General features: G+C 40.1%; 1 protein-coding gene across 1 annotated transcript in view; it reads right to left on the minus strand.

The window, feature by feature from the left end:
* fgf11b (fibroblast growth factor 11b) overlaps positions 1–9,137 on the minus strand; it is a 35,298-nt gene extending 26,161 nt beyond the window's left edge. Inside the window, exon 1 of the mRNA XM_085174329.1 lies at positions 7,634–9,137. Coding sequence (XP_085030455.1) covers positions 7,634–7,826 — 193 coding nt within the window. The 5' untranslated portion in view covers positions 7,827–9,137. The remainder of the gene's footprint in view (positions 1–7,633) is intronic.
* Between the last annotated feature and the right edge of the window lie 11,162 nt (positions 9,138–20,299).

Raw genomic sequence — 20,299 nt, forward strand, 5'->3', positions numbered from 1 at the left:
TTTCTCTTGTTAGAGGTAAATTCAATCTCCCCTTGTCAGCTTTAATCAAAGCACCCACAGATTCAATTTAGCAGGCATGTGTGGGAGGTTAAGGTGGCATCTTCAGTAGGACAGGAAGAAAAAGAGGCCTTTTTTGTACACACATCCTTCCTCCTGCCTCACTTTGAATAAGATTTAAAGCCATTGTCAACAAGCTCTCTAAGGCAGCATCTTTTTCCACAAGCCAATTCCTAAACTCTAGCTGTAGTATTACTTTAAAGTAAAAGAGATCAGTCTGTCACGTCCACTCACTTTATTTGTTAGACATAGGTAACTTAAAGATATAAAGTTAGGTAAACAATCAAAATTGAAATAACCAAATCTCTTAATCTCTGGTGTTTTTTACTTTACACAAGAAACTGCAAAAGATTAAAGCTTAAAACTTTTTCTTTCAAGGCACACCATTTGGTGCCAGATAGTTTAGATGGCTGTGGAATATCGCGGGCTCTTTCGTGCTGGAAATCTCCTGACGTTGGTGGGATGACCTCATCAGCAACCAACGACTAATCTTCTGTTTGTCTCACCTAAATATGCCAAATTGTGATGAATGCTAATCTTATTACAACTTTCCTGCAATGATGACAAACAATCTTCTACTGCAAAATTTTAATTTCGTCTTTAAAATGTAAACCAATAGCTGTCTAATAAAATAGATAGTATTAGAAGTCCGACCAGGCATTTGACGTCAGTCTTAAGTAAGTCTTGAGTTTTCTGTTCTTGCCCAGACTTAATGGGCAACAGGACACTTATAATGTATCTGGTAACAGCTGGGCAGTTAGAAATGAGTGCTGTTATTGATCTTGCTTGTCAGTAGCCAGTCTTGTTGAAATTCATTAAGTTAATAAAACCTATTAATGTTATTCTACAAGGTTTTGCACAAAATAAGCTATAACCTAGGTAAGTTGTGACACTCACCAATGATGTTTTCACCTCAAATTCGTAATGAGGAGGAAATAGTTTTTGGTACTATGCCTCTGGGTTGGATGTACAGCAATCTTCTTGCAGGTAAAAGTTTTAATAACTAAAGAAAGTAAGACATTTGTTACCTCGTGATGTCAGGACAGTCCGTAGTAAATTCTAGTTTAAACTTCCTTTGAGTGTTTTTTAAACATCTTGCAGTTTGTGTACATGCATAATACTGAAATGGTAACACTGTTGAATCTGAAATAAACTTGCCAACACTCCCTGTTTTCCCTCAACTAGCAATTAAGAAGGGATTTGACTTGAGTGTGTGACTGCTCTCCACTGATGAAGCTATTGCTGCTGCTTGTCCAAAAACTAATTAGGACCATTTAAAGAAGTGCTAAAGCCCCAGTGCAAACGGTGCCCAGAGTTAATAACTACAGGTTTAATATGATGACGATTGCTAATGTTTCCGTGACTTGAGGTTGGGACAGTTGCATTTTTTCTTCTTCTTTTTTTAAAATTTTAGCAAATCCCATCAATATCAGAGCTGGGAGCCGGGTGGATGCACTGAAGGTGCCGGTATAGCAGGTGCACTCAAACCTGCTGCACAGCTTCAGATAAAGATGCTGTTTTTTTCTACTGAGCTTGCTGTTTTTATTCCATTTCGATTTGCCTTTACCCGCAATTTCAACACATGTAGTAAAGTGAGCCTACTGGAAGTAAATCTAATCTAGGGCATGATTACTTGAAACCATCAGCTTCACTATGAGGAGGCAGTTTCTAACTTCTGCATGTCCGAATGAATTACTGTAGCGACAGCATTTGTCTTGGCACTTAAAAGTTTGGTACTGACCAGTCTGGCACAAGACCAAGTTATATCAGTCCTTGTTTCCCATCCCTGGTCCAAGTGACAGGATTCTTATTCAACAGCAGCAGGCAGCTGGAGCTCAGCTGGTGGAACAGGTTGTCCTCTAATTGCCAGGTTGAGGGTTTGTTTGACAGCCAGGGCATGTTGCTAAAGTCAAAGTTGTTCCCAATGGCAGGTGAGCACCTTTCACGGATGGTCTGACATCAATAGTGTGAATGAGAGAGAAAATAATGTATAAAATAAATTGCTGTGGTTACCACTAAAATCAACCATTTAACCCATACCACACTGAAAACCACCTTTAACCCACTACAAGGCCCGCAAACCTTCATTCCAATTCAGGAAAAATGCTCAACTTTCGAACCATGACTGACTACTCTCTAAACAGATTAAGAGGATAACTGAAGAAGTGTTTTGCAGTGGCACTTAATATCCAACCCCATGGTTTCCCATCTCATCTTCTTCTCCACATGCTGCAGCTATGACAGCCTGATTCACAGCTCTCTGCTGTCCCACCCGCCTCCCCTTTAATCTCTCCACCGATATCTCTCCTTACTCTTCTGCATTTTTGATCTTTGGATCTGAGTCCACCCCCGTCATCACCATCCACCCCCAAAAACAATTTTCTGTGGCATTAGTAATATCTTCTACTCTTTTCTTTAAGCTTGTGTTTACCTCTGCAGACTTGCCCTGCTTCACTGTCTCTTTCTCTCTGTCTCTCTCTCTGACCCCTGTCACAGTCAGTAAAGTTCTGATGAGAAGCTACCTAACACTGCATTGTCTGATCAGGTGTTGTTGAGTAAGCGAGTTTGCAGCCTCAATCTCTTGGGGTCAGCTTAATGCTATCCTCTGCTGGATCTCTCCTTGTAACCTGGTCTGCTGCCTGCCAGCCAGGCCCTACATTTCTGCTCCAACTGTTGACTGGCTTCTCCAGTGCTTACACCTACAACATACTACTGCACCTCCATGCCAAACAGCATTTTCAATGCTACAAGATGTCCAGGTCTGCACAATATTTGCATGCATTAGTGTCTAATGACTCAGCTAATAGTGTTGCTATTTTTAATGTGTATTAATATGTTTGTGGTAAAACCTCTCTGAAGCCTACTAACATTTTTCGTCCACCAAAATCAAGATATATGGTTTATCCAAATTTTTTTCTGTATCTCATTTTATACCTACCTGCTAGTGCTTGTTTTTTTTCCAGATCTGTTGTCTATGTGCTTGTTTGATTTAACTTAGAAAAAAGGTACCAAAGTTAATCTGCAGGGCCAGGGAGTTTGATATCCTTTCACTTTTCAAGTCAGATTCAACCTTGAACAAACCAAGAGGGAGATTATTGATTAATTGCTATACATTAATGAGCCAAACTGATCTGAAAGAAGGGCAGGAGTATAGATCCCTGACAGGGCAACCACTTGAAAGGGTTTTCTGTACAGTAAGGGACTGTGCAGGGCACCCAGAGGAAGGTGATTACGCGGTAAAATCAGGTAGATGATCATCCTTTCTGTGATTTGTGCCAGCCACATTTACAAGTGGTGGGCAGTAGCAGTAATAAATTTAGCTTGTGTCTGCTGGTGTGATGCTAAAATGACAAGTGAAACTATTCGCGGCTCAAAAACACTGCAGGAAGAGAATTTACATGTGGAGAGAGAGAACATATAATTATATTTTCTGGCATCAGAGTATTAACTTGTGCAAATGGCTTTTATATGTACATGTTTTTAAAAGATATGCACTTGTGTTATATAATGAAAGTTTAATCTCCAATCTCTAAGCCTTTTTTTTAAAATCCATAGAACTTATATAAGATATTTACATTGCATATCCTTCCAATGTCCCCATGTTCCACACAATGCTATATAAAGGCCTGTAATCTCTCTCTCTCTCTCTCTCTCTCTCCCCCCCCCCCCCCCAGTCCATTTGCATACACTTTTGCAGATATTACTTTCCTTGCCTATGAGTGGGAATGTTACCAATAAAGCAATCTAAAGTTTAAGTATCTTTGCTTCCCTACTGGCAGGGTGGACACTTTGCTGTTGTGGCTCTGAAATTATTCAGCTAACTCTCCAGTGACTTTCATGCGGTCGTACTGGGAGTCTGGCTTCACCTTTCGGATTGTGGCTGTTAACTGTAGTGCTTATTCTGCTCTGTGAGCTCGCTGGCCAGCCTAAAAAGGTGGACAACTGGTTGTACTTAAGGCTTTTCCTGGGTGATCAGGCAGTAGAGTACTTAGATGTATGTGATGCCGCATTGTCCCGCCTTATTGTTCTCTCTGCTTTAAATGCTATATACTCTCTGATGTCCAATTGCTTGAATTGTAGACAGTCCAAATAGCTCATCCTTAAAGGAAGCAACCAATACCAATACCCTCCACTGTGCTTTCATCTGGTCTATTAAGAGTTACTCTCATTTTATCTGTTCATCAAATCTTTTAAAAATCTTGCTTTGTGAAATCTTGATGCTTCCACCATGTGGCCATTTTATGTTGGCCTTATTTCTGAGCACTCCTGTCATTCTTATTCATTTTAATTGTTTAAATGTAAATGCACAAAAAGACCAGAGATCAGACGATGGCGCTCATATGGGATTTTTCTACTCATTTTGAGCACTCAAAACACCTCCTTGTTACAAGCCCTGTTCATGCATTTTAAGTACTATTTTTAACTTATCAGGCAGACTACAATGCATGCATCAGGGGAACTCAGGGTTCAGTATCTTGCCCAAGGATAAGAATCATGTGCAGATTAGAGGAGCCGAGGGTCGAACAGCTCACCTTCTGATTGGGGAAATGAGCTGCTTTACTTCCTGAGAGTTTTAATTTTTTATGTCAAAAAACCCTCAAACCACCAAAGGTGGTGGTGGATTGTAAAGCTTTCCATCACATTACATTTTTCTATTACATCTTTAATATTACCTCATTACAGTACTAACTGTATTAACATTGCTACTGTTCAAGCAACTGTTATTACTCGGGTTATATAAGTTCTTTAATTATCTTTTTTTCCTGTGCCCTTACGGAGGTGAATTCTGACAGATGACAGGTCATGTGAAGAGAGGAGGCAAATACATTTTAACAGTCTAACTTTTGAGGAGTGAAGATTTGGAAATAACTTTCATTTTTATTGCAAAAAAAATACTAGAATGTGAGTGTGCAGGCCAGAAACAGCTTATCATTGCAGTTTACCACACCACGTACAAAGACAGCATGCTAACACAAAGCTAGCTTGATTGTCAACAGGAAACAAAAGCAGTAATAAGCGTTGTTGCTATGTAGCATCCATTTTTACCCATACCTGTCAGTGTAGAGGTATTCTTTGGGCTGTTTTTCACCAACTTTGCTGCTGGTTCTGTGTTTATACTTAAACACTAAAAGAAAATGTGTGCGCCTTCATTAGCATAGGGATTTGTATGTATTTTTAACTCATAATTATGTGCATTATTTTTGTATGACGACCCCAACACTGAATGTCACACAAAGCTTAAAGCTTAGACAGCAGATGGGATATCTGGTGATTTTCCCTGAAAACACGATTAACTGTACTATATGTGGTCATAGCCGGTTCATTCATGTCCACATCAAATCACAAGCCACCGCAGCTCAGACAACTCATTATGTAAACAATTTACAACCCATTTCATAGAAAACAGGAATCGTTTAGGCTACACTGAACAGATGCATAATGAGGGGAATTTAGGGATGCCAAGAAATACGTCTGCAATATTTTTTTCATTGTTATGTCACATCTGTTAAATCTGAAAATTTTAGCAATGTCTTGTCAAAACAGACGTGGTTTCTGAATAGTGCATTGGATGTGACTGACAGGAAGTTATTCCCGTTTTAATGATATGGGGGCTTAAATGTATTAAGCCAGTACAATCTTATCATCAAACAATACCACCAACACAATTAAAGAAACTCCAAGAGTAAAACACTCAGATGCTCAGACCAAATGTAGTAAATAGTGTGAACTAAGATAAATACAGCAAAGCAATATTTTGGCAATGAGGATCCTGTTGAAGCAATGTAGACATATGTGAACAAAGGGATGCAGAATGAAATGAAAGTCCTCGTCAAGCACGAAGCACTGCTCTTCGCTTTTGATTCACATGTGGGGGAAACACTCTGAATTCACGGTTTCTTCTCCAATCAGCCGTGAAGGTATGTTTCCTCTTTAAGAATGATGTTTGTTCATCAACATATTCTTTAGCATACTACTGTCACTATTTGTGCACCAATAAGCCTAAACATTTCGAAGTCATCAATTCATTGTGGCAGTCGCACCAAAGAAGAAAAAAGTACTTTGAAAATAAATTTAAAAACCATGATTTTTCTCCTGAATTAAAACACACAAAGCCTACAAAGGTAAACATATAAGGAAAAGCAAAGATGCTTACTTTGTACGAAATGTTAAAAAAAATAGCAAGCCATCATATAACGAGCACTATATTATGAGCACTAGTACTACAAAGTTTTTGTTTTGCATCCTTAAAATGGTAAGAAAGAAAGGAATCTTAGCATCACATCACACGAATCTCTGTTCAGAGACTCAGAGCTGAAGTTCTGCTTTCAAAGACCAAGCATATCAGACAACCTGACAGAATTAAGCCTGCACTGGGATTGCAGTGGTTTTTAGCTATTTTGACAATTTATTGTTTGTGCAGGTCTGCATAATTATGTCTGGAGATGCAAAAGTTCTGTTATGTGCATGTAAACTCATGTCAGAGTTTTGCCTGACTTGTTTTATTTTTATTATGCAGACTTGAGAGACGTGGCAACCATTGGGAGAGGTGAGGATGCAGGAGGTGGCTGAGCTGAGAATGACTGCTAATGTGAAACTCAGATATGACAATGACAAGTGTGAATGGTTAGGTGTGAGCTTCACTGTTCATTAGAAATAAATGAGGACTGAAAAAAAGAACTCTTAAACTAGTAAACAAACGTGTGGGTCTGAGAAATACAAATGCATTAAAACTGCTTACTTTGTCATTGATTTTGCACTAAAATGTGTGTGTGTGACTAGCAGGAAGCTATTCCTTTTGAATGATATGGGGGCTTAAATGTATTGATCCAGCACAATTAATTCTTATTATTAAACAATACCAGCGGCAAAATTTAAGAAGCTCTGAGACTTAAAACAACCAAATGTAGTAAATTGTGTGAACTATGATAAATATAGTAAATAAACCTTTTGGCAATGAGGATCACGTTGAAGCAATATAGACATATGCAAACAAAGGCGTTCAGAATGAAATGAAAGTCCACATCAAGCATTAAGCTCTGCTCATCAATTTTTACTTCTCATCACTTTTCTCACTCTGAATTCACAGTTTCTTCTCCAATCAGCCATGAAGGTATGTGGCCTCTTTATGAATGATGTTTGTTCAGCAAAATTTCCTTAAGCTGTGGCTACCATTGGGAGAGGCGAGGATGCAGGAGGCGGCTGCACTGAGAATAACTGCTAATGTAAAACTCAAATATTACAGTGACAAGCGTGAATGATCAAGTGCGAACGGAGCTACAAGGTATTTTGTTGAAGTGTTGATCATCATTGTTTGGACAGGGAATAAAAGAGGACCAAACAATGTGAAAAAGGACTAATAACAAAACCCTGTGAGTTTCTTTCAGATTGAAAGTTGAATTGGAAAACTTTGTATAAAAGTGACTTATCTCATTTTAGTGCATAGGTAAATTTTTTGAAGTGTGAAAAGTAATTTTAGCCCAGTTTTAAGATAACAGGTGTAGCTCTCACCTCTGGTACAATATCCCAAAATATGAGTGAACAGAGAAACAAGATGGAAATGATATTAGTGACTCACCTGGTCTTTTGTCATTTCGCCCTTTTCGACCTCCGCATAGCCGTACTTTGGAGATCAGGACAAGGATCTGTTTCTGGCACAGGGACTTGTTGCTCTTAGGACAGGGCTTGCGCTTGCTGGCTACCGGTCGGTTGGCTTGGTCGTCCTTGACCGCCCGTTTCTGTCTAATGAGAGAGCTGGCGAGAGCTGCCATCTTCCCCCCCTCTCACCTTTGGGAGGGGGGTGACTTCCTTCCCGGTACCCCCTTTGCTGGTTTGGCTTTTGCTTTCCTCAGTACACTAGAATAGGACGAATGTTATAAAGAAAACCCCACAGGGGAGATCGGGAGTCTAAGTGGGTTAACAGGGAAGAGTTTAGTTTGAGGGTTCCCTTGGAGAGGGATGAACTGGATAAGATGCAAGTTCACATGCAGCCCAATGGAATGGACAAAAAAAAAATCTGACAGTAACAGATCCCAGGAAAAAAAATTTTTTTAAGCGATACAGTCACATTTTCAATGTAAAACTTTGAGACCAGCTTTAAAAAGACAGACTTTTCCAAAAGGTTACGCTCAAGACATGATTCTATCCCGCTTCCCCACTCATCTTTCACATCAAAATGTGGCCTGGCAGCCAAGTACAAAATGTTATATTGCAAACTAACTAACCTACTTTAAACAGGCGATACAGAAGAGAAAGAGCTCAAATTAATTTACGTATAAAAACATTTTTAAAGAAGAAAAGTGGGCTCATTTTGAATGCTAGGAAGCTCTTAAAAGCGCAAGAAAAACCAAACTGTTTTTCACCATTCGTGCATTCCATGGCGGTCCAACTTTGCCTCCCATTTAAATGTGGCAGCGTGGAATAATGAGCCGAGAGTCCGAGCAGTAATCCAGCTGACTTAAATCCAGAGGTAGCACAGCAGGCGGGACACTGACGGTCTTTGTCGGAATGAAGCCGGGAACGGAGCAGAGACATGGACACAGACAGGCAGAGACTCCTCTTCTGCCTCCAATGGCATGCCTCTTTCCCACAGACCTCACCGAAAGCCCCCTCTTTCCTCCTCCCCTCCCCCCCTCCTCCTCCCATCCAAAGTCAGCGAGTGGTTGTGAGAGTATGTGTGTGTGAATTCCAGCAGCCACCATCAGTAGAGGTGACATTCATGACAGAGAGAGAAAGGAAGGGGGGGAGCGAGAGACAGCAAAAGAGACTGAGGGAGGGGAGGGGAGGGGGAGGCAGAGGCTGTGATGTGTAAGAATGAGCTTGGCGGGGAAGACGGAGGAAAATGTGGGAGAAGGACGTCTTAACAGCCACTTCACCGAGGCTACAATTTTGTTATTTCACAGAAAACATCCCCCTAAAAAAACAAACTGGAGCCCCCCTGAAACAGAGACACAGCGCCAGAGTGGGAGAAAGACACCAGAGAGTGCTGGAGGTGCAGATTGTGACAGTTCTCTGTCTCCTCGAGAGGAGCAGCATCACCACGTGCTACCTTCCTGTCACATGCACCCACTCACACACACACACACACCCAACACACACACACAGAGCAAATCAGCATATTTTGTAATGGAGTCTTCCCTGCTGTATAATTGCTTGTCTCTAGTCTCTGTTTTTCTTCATCTCCCTCTTTGAAACTCACTTACATGATAGTAATCTCCATATTCTTCTTTGCTTCCTTCAGCTTTACATATACAATTGAGTGTGGGGTGGGGTGGGTGTCTCTGTACCCTGAAACTGACATTTAGTGTCTGACATAGCCGACTGCTGGCTTACACTAACCCTGACAGAAACATGAGTTAGGACAGATTGAGTAAGACAGTTAGCCCTGCCAACACACACATACTGTCCTGCTCTTCCAAAGGCAGACTTTATGTTTGAAATTTTAGAAAAAGAGCAGGTCTGATTAAAGTTTTTCCTTTATTTCACTGAATGGAATGAAAACAATCCATGCATTTGACTGCATTTCTACATGAAATGTCAGGAATTTGTTTGTAAAAGTATATATATATATATAAATTATCTTAAAAGATTTGGGCCATAATTTGAAAAAGCCATCAATGAATCTGTAGCAAAACTGGATATAAAAACACTAGACATCTCTGGCCCAACCCCTCAGACTCAGAGCCAATAAATTAACTTATCTGATTGGCAATCAATCCAGTTTTATTTGACATGGCACCTTTTTACAAGCCAGTCGCTGGGGAAACCAGCAGTAGAGGCGACTTCAAAATGCAAGCTCAATTCAGATCGTTTCTAACAATGCCACGCAAGGTCACTGTCTCTCAGGGCTTGATTGACAAGTGACAGCAGATGTTTAGTCTCAGCGACGGACGAGGGCATGCCTGGGGCAGAGGAGAGAGAACCACGCATGAGATAATGCACTTTGTATTGATGTGAAAACAAAAAAGGATTTTTTTTTTTCTAATGATCCTTCCCTCCCCTCCCTTCCAACAATCCCCACCATTTCCAACAATCCCCAGCCACTCCCTAGTCTTCTTACTCTGGGTTAAGAATCAATCTCTTAATGGACATTGCATTACACACATTGCCAAAGGTTGTTCTTCTTTTTGCTTTTCCCAGTCACAAGTACATGCCAAGTTACACCAAAAGAAAGCTAAGTGGGGATTCTTGGGACATTATACTGTCTCAAGGTTAAGAAATGTGTCCAATATTAGAATGAAATATCACGCTATAAACTTAGAGGACTCATTAAGACCCAGCATTTTTTAATTTCTTTGTAAGACCTACTGTATCAGCACAAAACCAAACTAAAAAAAATAAACACTCATTATGCCAGAACACTTTAATATCCTGGTTAGAGTCAATTAATTACCATATCACTTTTGCCTCAAACACCTAGCTAGGTTCTTATACCCACAAATGCTCACACAGGAGACTCTGCCAGCCTTAGGATGTTTTATTCAGGAAGGAAAGAAACAGTAAATCTAAATGAAAGTAAGAATGATAAAAATAGCAATTGAGCATGTATAAATGTACATGTATAAATTCTCATCATCTGAATAATATACAAAAGAGGATTAAATTATGTTTTGCTAAAAACAATCCATTGCACAATCCCTGCATGCATATCAAATTTCATGGAAATGGAGGGTATTAACAGCATATCCTCTTTTAAAGGGCTTTCTACAGAAATGTTTTTCCAAGGATAATGATTCTCATGTTACTTAACAGTCTTTTATAATCTTCCCTAGATAAGCCAGATGGATGAAAGATAGATGGAAAGGAGGGATTGTTTATCCATCTTCATCCTGAAAAGTAATTACAGTTGTGAAAAGTACGTAGCTTGGAAAGCTATTAGTTGGCTAATAAAAGTGCACCAGGTTGCAAAAAACCCCATAAGTAAGACTCTTGAAACGATCAGACTGATAGCTTGGCTGTCAGAAAAGATACATCAGAACAAGCAAAAGCCAAGAGTATAAATGGTCTGCAAATGTTGTCCAAGGTGTCATGAAGAGCCTACTCCCAGCTCCAAGGGAACAGCAGCACAAAGACTGAACCATCCATAAATGACACTAAGTAGACATTACACAATACCATTGACTTTGGTGGATGGAGCTAAGATATACAGTAGTTACCAAGAATAAGAAGATCACAAAGGTGGTCCACTGCCTGGACCAAGTACGATCCAACTCCTTTTGGCCGAAACACCTAACAGATATCTGTGATCAGCTGGCAGAACAATTGTATGAGCTACAAAGAGTAGGCACACCCAGACTTGCTAACACAGAGCAGAACAATGCTGATGAGGATTCACACAAGGCTAACTTCCAGCTACTGGCCAGTAACTTGCCTTTCCGTAGGATGGAATCTCCTGTAAGTTGAGTAGGCACATAAGTTGACACATGCCTGAAGCTCAGAATGGCATTGGAAGCAACGCCAGGAGATCAAAGCACCAGCTAATAGGTGAATCAACATAATCACTTCCTTGATTGACTATAAATAACCCTATCACTGATGCCCCATACATGTCATCCACCTTATTGCAGAAGTGAAGTGACCATCAGCCATCTACATGGATGACATCAAGCCATATGGCAGGAGTCAATGAGACATTTGACACAGTAATCCATCCAACATCTATATGATAGCAAAGAAAGGGCAAATGAAAAGTCCTATCAGTCATTAATTAAGCTGGCCATATAAGAGGTAATAGATTGACGTCAAGACGTGAAAACTTCTCACTGTTCCATGCGAAGAGGGTCTACGTGCAATCAAAAGAGGGAGGATGTGGATTAGTGTGTGTCACAATCACGACTGAGAACGAAACAAGAAAAATACATCAAAAAGTCCCTCTGTGAAGAACTGCTATATGACTGCCTCAGGGAGCAGAAGACAGATGACCTGGAGGAGGAAGATAAAATATAATAGAAGACCCAGCCCCTCCATGAATGCATCATCTGCAGATACTGGCAGACATCAAGATATTCTTCCAGAGGATAGAAAAGGCCACCCTGAAGAATAGCACAGAGTCTCGGATCACGACAGCACAAGAACAAGTCCTAAGCACCAGATCCGCAGAAGCAGGCGTCGAGCACAGCAGCCAGAACCCAATGTGGTGATCCAAATGAGATAGTCCAGCTATCTCTCTGTCCACTCTGTCCACTGTAACAGAGTGTAAGACCAAACAAATCCTGAAAGCCTTAGCCAGGTGGATGGCATAGCATATTGCCACATTTGTGTAGGAGCCCCAAAGTCCTGATGGAACACATATCTAAAAGTGGTTGAAAATAACCAACAACTTCAAATTCCAGACGGACAACCAGATGCTGGCTAACCAACCAGACACTGTGGTGGCTGACAAGGAGCAGAAGACTGTGACAGAAGTCTCCATCCCAGCTGAGCATGTTGGATTTCTTATCAGTATAGATTATAAAAGTTATTTGGAAATAAGATGTTTGTTCATTTCCTCAAACGTATGATTGCTCATCGGACACTTTGTCTTGCAAGGTCTTTTTCAGACCCGAGTAAAAGCAGTAAGCTTGATAACGCCAAAGCAATTATTTAATTGATGATTGGTTGTTTATTAAAGAACTGCAAGAAATGTTGATAGGGATTTATATACTGATGGAAATACAGACAGTAAAGCTGCTGCAAGGTGCTCCTTGAAAACGCTGCTTTATTGAACTGTGATGGAGTATAGCTACCCTGAACTTTAGACATGCGCCCATGTTTATGTTAACACATAGATACACACACACACACACACACACACACACACACACACACACACACACACACACACACACACACAGCCAGAAAGAATTAAGCACATCAAAACAATTGGCCCAGTTCTGTCTCTTTCTCCCTCCTCTCTTCATCACTCTCTCTCCTTCAATCCTCTCTCAGCTCATCATACTGTCCACAGATGACAGGAGGTATTCTTCGTAATCCCCCTCCATTATGCGACCATGTAGAATCCGAGGCCCGCTTCTTGCATACAGAAATATTCTTTCCTGTGTTCATGACCCACGGGTGAGTTGCCCATTAGCTTTGAGCTGCACATATCATTCTCAGTTTCATTCCTTTTTTAACAGTGTTCAGACCAGTCTGGTAATTAGCTTTTAATACTGATTATTCGGACAGATGCGGAATCTCGTTTTTTATGTACGCAACACCTCCTGAGTTTCATTTGCAGACGCCTGGTTTCTGATTAAAGCTAATTATGCTGATTTTTTTTTAAATCATTCAAGTAGTTATGTTATTGATAATTTTGTGTCCAATATATTCCCAGTGTACAGAAAGTTTATTTAGGAAACAGTCATCTGTTATCAGATAGAGTACCATCTTTATGCAGTTTCCCACAAGAACAATCATCAACACAACAATGTAAGTATGACTACCACAACTTTACTATGTTTATAATTTATAAATTATGGCTATTATGTATTTATTCAGAATTGTATTATGCTTATGGTTTGGGGATAGTGTAAGTATGTTTTATTGTGTGACTGTGTTAATGAAAATTTAATTTCTACATACATCGTGTGCTTAGATGTATTTATTGTTTTTGTAACCATGTTAATGCCATGGCTCTAGATATGTCTAGTTGGCCTGTCATTTGGCCAATCTGTCATTCAGTTGTCCTGGTCCAGACAGAAATATCTCTGTGTGGTGTTAATGGAAATATTTCATGACATTGTGGGCAGAACAGTCTGCAACATTATTGAGTTTAATGATCCCCTTTCAGTGAGGACATGTGCAGAATACTGGAGCTACCTAGCAAAAGCTTGAGCCATAAATTATAATATCAAAATGATAACACTCACCTACCCCAATTTCTTAATTGAGAAAGGTGCTTACCTTATGTACACGGTGAAAGCAACTTTGGTGCAACTTTCTGCAAAAGCACACAAAACACAACAGAAATAGTAAAAAACACAACGGAAGACTTTCTGGGGATATGAAAATGTGACGGACCAGCTACGAAAGCAACAGAAACCAAAACATGTAAACTAGCACTGAAACAAGCTTAAAAGAAACAGAGGATTCATCAGTGCTGTAAGAAAGAAAACAATGTAATTTAATGTGTTTTCATCACATGTTGGCATTTTTGCCATTATCCATTTTCTGTTAACTTGTCACTTTGCAGCTATTCCGTCACATATTGTCTCCCAAAAAACAAAATATCAGTTTTGTTACATGATTTTTAATTTTTTATATATTTTTTAAGCCTTGCAGCATTTTTTCTATTTCTGTTGTATTTTATTCAACTCTCATCGTGTTTTGTGTGTTTTTGCAGTGTTTTCCTAGTTGCTGGTTGGCAATGGGCAAAATGCTCAAAGTGTTGTGTTGGCTACATCCATGTTTCTCTATGGTGTTCACTCAATAACTGTTCCTCTTTTATTCTGCATGCTAATTCAGCACTGGCATGGGTATCAGGTAGCTAGCTAAACGGAACAGCTACTTGAAAACATATTCAGAATTTATGTTGTCCATCTATAAAACTGCTAAAGTTACAAGAGCCATGCAGACAGAGAATTTTGCCATCTTAAGGCTCTATTTGAACCTGTTTGCACCCCTCATGAACACTCTCACAGCAAGCTAGTGTTTCCAAGCAGACTACAAAATATTATTTGAAACACGGATCTTACTGATCTTATTACTATCGTCACTTCTTTACAGGAATTGCAAATCCTGCTTAGAATTCTTTTGAAACATTCAACTTTTCTAAAGTTTTTTGTGTCAGTAAACCACAAGAATTAACAAAAAGGAAAACACACCCATCTTCTCTACATAGTCTTTGTACTTGTACGTGATGTTTTTCTCATTGTCTTTGTCTACACCGTTGCCTGAGGTGAAGTCTTAGCAGGTAGATCTATAAGATTAAGCTTGACATTTTCAGAGTAAGTAAAGATTTCATGGTGAATATAGATTTTTGGAAAGCCTCTGTGTTTAAAGTTTGCTCTCACCCCAGCTGGTTCAGCCATCACCACACTAAAGCCCTTCCCTTTGTCCTGTGTGATATCCTTCCGTACTAAGTCTGACAGTGCTACAAATTTGCATTTATGTACCCACTTTTGAGGGACTCAAGAAACTTAGGGCATATAGAAAGAGAGGCAGAAGATATAGCCCTAGAACAAAAAATGTGGCAATGTGGGAGTCTTTTGAAAGTGACAATAGGTCCATGCAGGGGGAGAATTCTAAGGGATGGTAGGTACCACTCAGTTGTCCAAGGACTTCAGACACTGGGATGGAGTACAGGGTGGGACGAGGCCAGATAGGTACTTAACAGCAAGGTTATAAAGCTTTTGCAGAGGGAACATTGTGTTTGCAATATTGAGATATATAAAAAGTGTTACAGTTTTAATTCTGGATACTTTTAAAGAAAACCAAGCAAGAAGGAGATCCTGTGTGGCTGATTTTAATCCTCCATTCATCTGAATGTCAGGGCACTCAGAACAAAGTGAGATGCTGTTTAATTCCCCCAAACTAAATTTTCTGTCAGTGAGCATTAGACCTGCGAGATGCAGTCTACAAATAATCATTTTTTTAACCAGTTAACTGTGACACATCTCTATTGCTTTTGTTTGTTTTGTTTACAGTCAGTGTAATGTGTTGGTAGAATATGAATTTAACTGAACGCTCGCATGCAACAGCGATGTTTTAGTGTCATTAATACAAGCTGGGGATGATTATTACTTCTCTTTTTTTCCCTGCTTCCCAATATTTATCCTCCAGTTTCTATAAAACAGAAATAGACCAGATTAGGGTGACCTTTCATTTCATGGTTCAGGAATGGAAATGAAACGTTTGGGTTTAAATAAAGACTCCTGATTTATGAACCAATCTTGCTACAGCCGATTCTCATCATCCCCAAAGGATTGGGTTCTTTTTTTTTAGTGAACACAAACGGCTCAGAAATGCAATCATGGTGTGTTTACATGTTTACAGACCAGAGGTGATACAGCAGATATTTATTTATTTATTTTTATTGCGTGTTCTCGCATTTATGAAGAGCGTTCACAGAGAATCAGTTCAAAGTAGGAATACAGAAATGGCAGCAAAATGAGGTCGAATAAGTGGGTTTTGAGATTGGCTGTGTGTTCAATATAAATATTGATTTTATGCTTCTGGAGATCTCTCAAGTGTCCCATCAGTCTTTTTTGGCATTTCACTACACAACACTGACTGCAAATTCTGAGAATAACTCACTGTGATTGACTCACCAAAACTAGAATGACCTTATATATATGTGACGCTGGTATAGATTTACACACAGTGCCGTGTAACCAGCATTATTCATTTAGCTGTAAGAATGTGATTCAGACATCCAGTTAAGGTGGTTGAAGAGAGAAGCGGTAGGCGAAAACTGGCATGTCAGATGGGCACCTCCCATCGCAGATGTAATGAATTAGGATCGTAACGTCTCTAGAAGGCTCTAAACTAACCAGGACCACCCCACCTGCTCTCAACTCAGTTTCAGTAGATTGTTCTGTTTATTATTACAAATAGTCTTCAAATGTAAAATCAGATGGCAGCACTTCTTCTCTACTCTTTATTCTCATTAAAAAGGCATATATGTGAAAATATAATCATACTACTATTATAAAAAATAGCACTGATTATCTCATTTTTTTTTGTTGTTGATGTTGTTTTTTTTCTAATCATACTTATGGTATTAATAAGCAAGTCCTCAAGAGTAACAATGCCCAAACCACACTGCATCGTGAGCCATGAAGCACCAAGCAGGCAGACGTGGGGTGTATAAAAATCACAGACTACATATTAATTAATGTATTTATGTCTCATAGGAAGAAGCATATTTTGATCATCTTAGACATGCCATCCAATGGTTTACACTGACTTGCTATGCTCATGAAGTTGAAGCTTATTTCTACCCTCCTTATCTACTTTCTTCTGTTACACTGATAACTTCAATGATTTGTGTTGGGCTCTGAAGGTTGCCAAGATGTGGGTGACCTACAACTTAATATGGTTCTTGAACATTTTGTCCAAACACACATGGAGCCAGAGCTATATCAGCTGCTTACAGACATAGTGTGAAGAGCACGAACCCCACCTCCTTAATCAACTAAAAAGAAGTTTTCTTTATAACTGTATTTCTAAGAATGCAAAAAATAACAATAAGGAAATATGGCAGGAAAATGCTAAGTGCATTCTCCTATTAGTAACTCCGGGGATGGCAATATCGTTCCAGCACTTTGGTTAAGAATGAAATATCTTAAGAATTTTTTATGGGTCGCCTTTTTTGCAATATTCAAGAACACCACATGATGAATCTTATTAAAATTTTCAAATGAGCCGACTTGATGAAGAAGAAAGTGGTGTACTTATCAAAATAACAGTGTAAGTGCAGGTTTCAAGCACTAAACAGCATGACAGTTCAGATCAATGAGTGGCACCTGAAGGAGAATTGCTGTGTTCTGATATGAGGGTGAACGACTGATGAATCATCCCAGAATGCCAGAGTTACCCACAGAAGGGCTGCTTCATTAGAAACATGTTTGCTGTGTAAACCTGAAATCTGTGTATAATTGTGAACTTGTGGGATGAAAAACAGTTTTTACATCAGAGTTTGATCAGCTTGTAAGTTAATGAAGTTACTGTTGTTGTGCCACATGTGTACATGTGCAAAATTTAATTCTTTTCTTTTTCCATGCCATGTGAATCTATATCTATTAATTACTGTCTAATCTAACTACCAACTAAGCTACTCTACTACTTCTTAATCTACCAACTTCTAAAAGTGAGTTTAGCCTTCCGCTCTCAGAGTGCTTCTTGTTCTGACTGACATTCAGCAGATGACGTATTTTGAGATAAAATTCAAAATAATGTGTATTTTGAAAATATTTTATGCAATAGATCTGGTAACAGAGAAATTAAAAAAACATGAAGATGATTTTTGATGTTGCAGAGCTCTGTATGTGCTTGCTGCTAAGTAAAGACACACGAAGTATTCTGTGCCCACTGCCATTTTCATTATTGACTAATCTCTTCTCACTATAAAAAATAACTTGCAATACATCCAAGTGGAATGCCCAACCAGAGACAATAGAACACTGGACTTACTGTATGCCGATGCTGAAGAGTATCGGCATACAGTTCATCACCTCTCCCTCCCCTGGGCAGATCTGACCACAACCTGGTGCACCTTGTCCCTGTGTATGAGCCCTTAGTGCGCAGGGAGCTACCAGCCACCCGCACAGTACAGAGATGGTCGGAGGAGAGCGAGGAGGCTCTTAAGGATTGTTTTGAGTCGACTGTGTGGGAGGTGATCTGTGACGACCACGGAGAGGACATCGACAGCCTTACTACATGCATTACTGACTATATTCATTTCTGTGTGGATAACACCGTACCTACCAGGACTGTCCGGTGTTTCTCCAACAACAAACCTTGGATTACCCCAGAAATTAAAGCTGTCCTCAAGCAGAAGAGGAGGGCCTTCAAATCCAAAGACAAAGAGGAGTTGGAAAGGGTGCAGAGAGAGCTGAGGGGACTGATAAGGAATGGGAAGGACAGCTACAGGCAGAAGATGGAGAACCAGCTTCAGCAAAACAACGTTGGCAAAGTCTGGAGTGGCCTCAGAACCATTTCAGGCCACAAACATCAGAACCAGGGCTGGACTGGGACAAAAAATCGGCCCGGGCATTTTGACTAGAGACCGGCCCACCAAAAATGTGACGTCATTCAGGGGTAAAACCGCAAAGGATTCTGGGAACTTGTGGCAAGCGGTACTAGCGCATGCAGGCTTTCAATTGAACTCAGTTACACAGCGATAAAAAGAAACACAAAAAATGGCAAGAAACTGTTGTATTATTAACTGCAATAGCCGGTGTTGTGCCAAAAAGTGATTGTCTGCCAAAAACTGATTTCCGGTATTTGCCAAAAACTGATTGCTCGTATTTATATTGCTATAAGTAACTTGTTGGGCTATAATATGTGAAACATATGTCAAATGCATCCCTCATGGATGACATAAAGTCATATTGAGCTACAAACAACATTAGTGTAACAAGGTAGAAGCCGCAATCAGTCTTTGGCAGTGACTTTTATAGAACCTTTATTTATGCCGTTAAAAAAAAGTCTAATTAACATTAAAAATGTCTTTTGTAAGAAGTAGCTGGACAGCAGAAATGGCTCAAATATTACAATAGTTCTGTAAAAATATTTAAAGTGGGGATAAAGGACCGGATTGGTTATAATGTAAGTACAATAACACAGAGTTGTAAAGATACTTGAAAAAACAGATAATTTTTTAATTCCATATATAGCCCCTTTGTAAACGCTGTTCACCGAAGTCTATTTACCAACATAGATATTACACATAAAAATACACGCAAACATTGGAAATCAGTTTTTGGCAGGCAATCACTTTTTGGCACAACACCTGTTGCATGACAGCCACGGGAAGCCGACGGGTAAAGAGATCGGTTGTTATCGGATTACGTCGTGGAAATTGTTTAAGCCATGTTTCCGAAGTAACAAAGAGCCGATGGATGGCCTATAAGATTGCTAAACAAGGGGGAGGGTGCATCCGACCTCCCCGGCTGTAATTGGTCCAGCCCAGAGTTGATCATGACCAATTGGCCAATCCAACACCTTTCATTATTTATACCCTTCCAAAAAAAAAAAAAAAATCGATCGGCCCATAAAAACAAAAAATCGTCAGCGGCCCACCGGGCAAATGCCCGGTATGCCCGATGGCCAGTCCAGCTATGATCAGAACTCTCTGCCTGGGAGGGATGTGAGGTGGGCAAATAAACTGAATCATTTCTTCAACAGATTTGATTCGTCCATGAGGCAGTCTTCAACACCAGCTGCAGACTCACCCACCCCCACTGCTGCTGTTCCACCTCTGACACCTCAGACACTTCACACCTCCTCTACTCACCCTGCTCACTCCTCCCCACCCCCACCAACAGCATCCAATACACAGTCAACACAAGGCTCCAGCCTGTCTCTCTCAACCACCCAGGTTAGGAGGGAACTGAGGAGGATTAAAGCCAAGAAGGCAGCGGGTCCAGATGGCATGAGCTCAAGGGTCATCAGGTCCTGCACAGACCAACTGTGTGGAGTGATGGAGCACCTCTTCAACCTGAGCCTGAGGCTGGGGAGAGTCCCACAGCTCTGGAAAACCTCCTGTGTTGCACCAGTGCCAAAGACTTCACGCCCCAAGGACCTCAACAGCTACAGGCCGGTG

This window comes from Neolamprologus multifasciatus, chromosome 10 (genome assembly GCF_963576455.1).
Source record: "Neolamprologus multifasciatus chromosome 10, fNeoMul1.2, whole genome shotgun sequence".
NCBI classification, from domain to species: Eukaryota; Metazoa; Chordata; class Actinopteri; order Cichliformes; family Cichlidae; genus Neolamprologus; species Neolamprologus multifasciatus.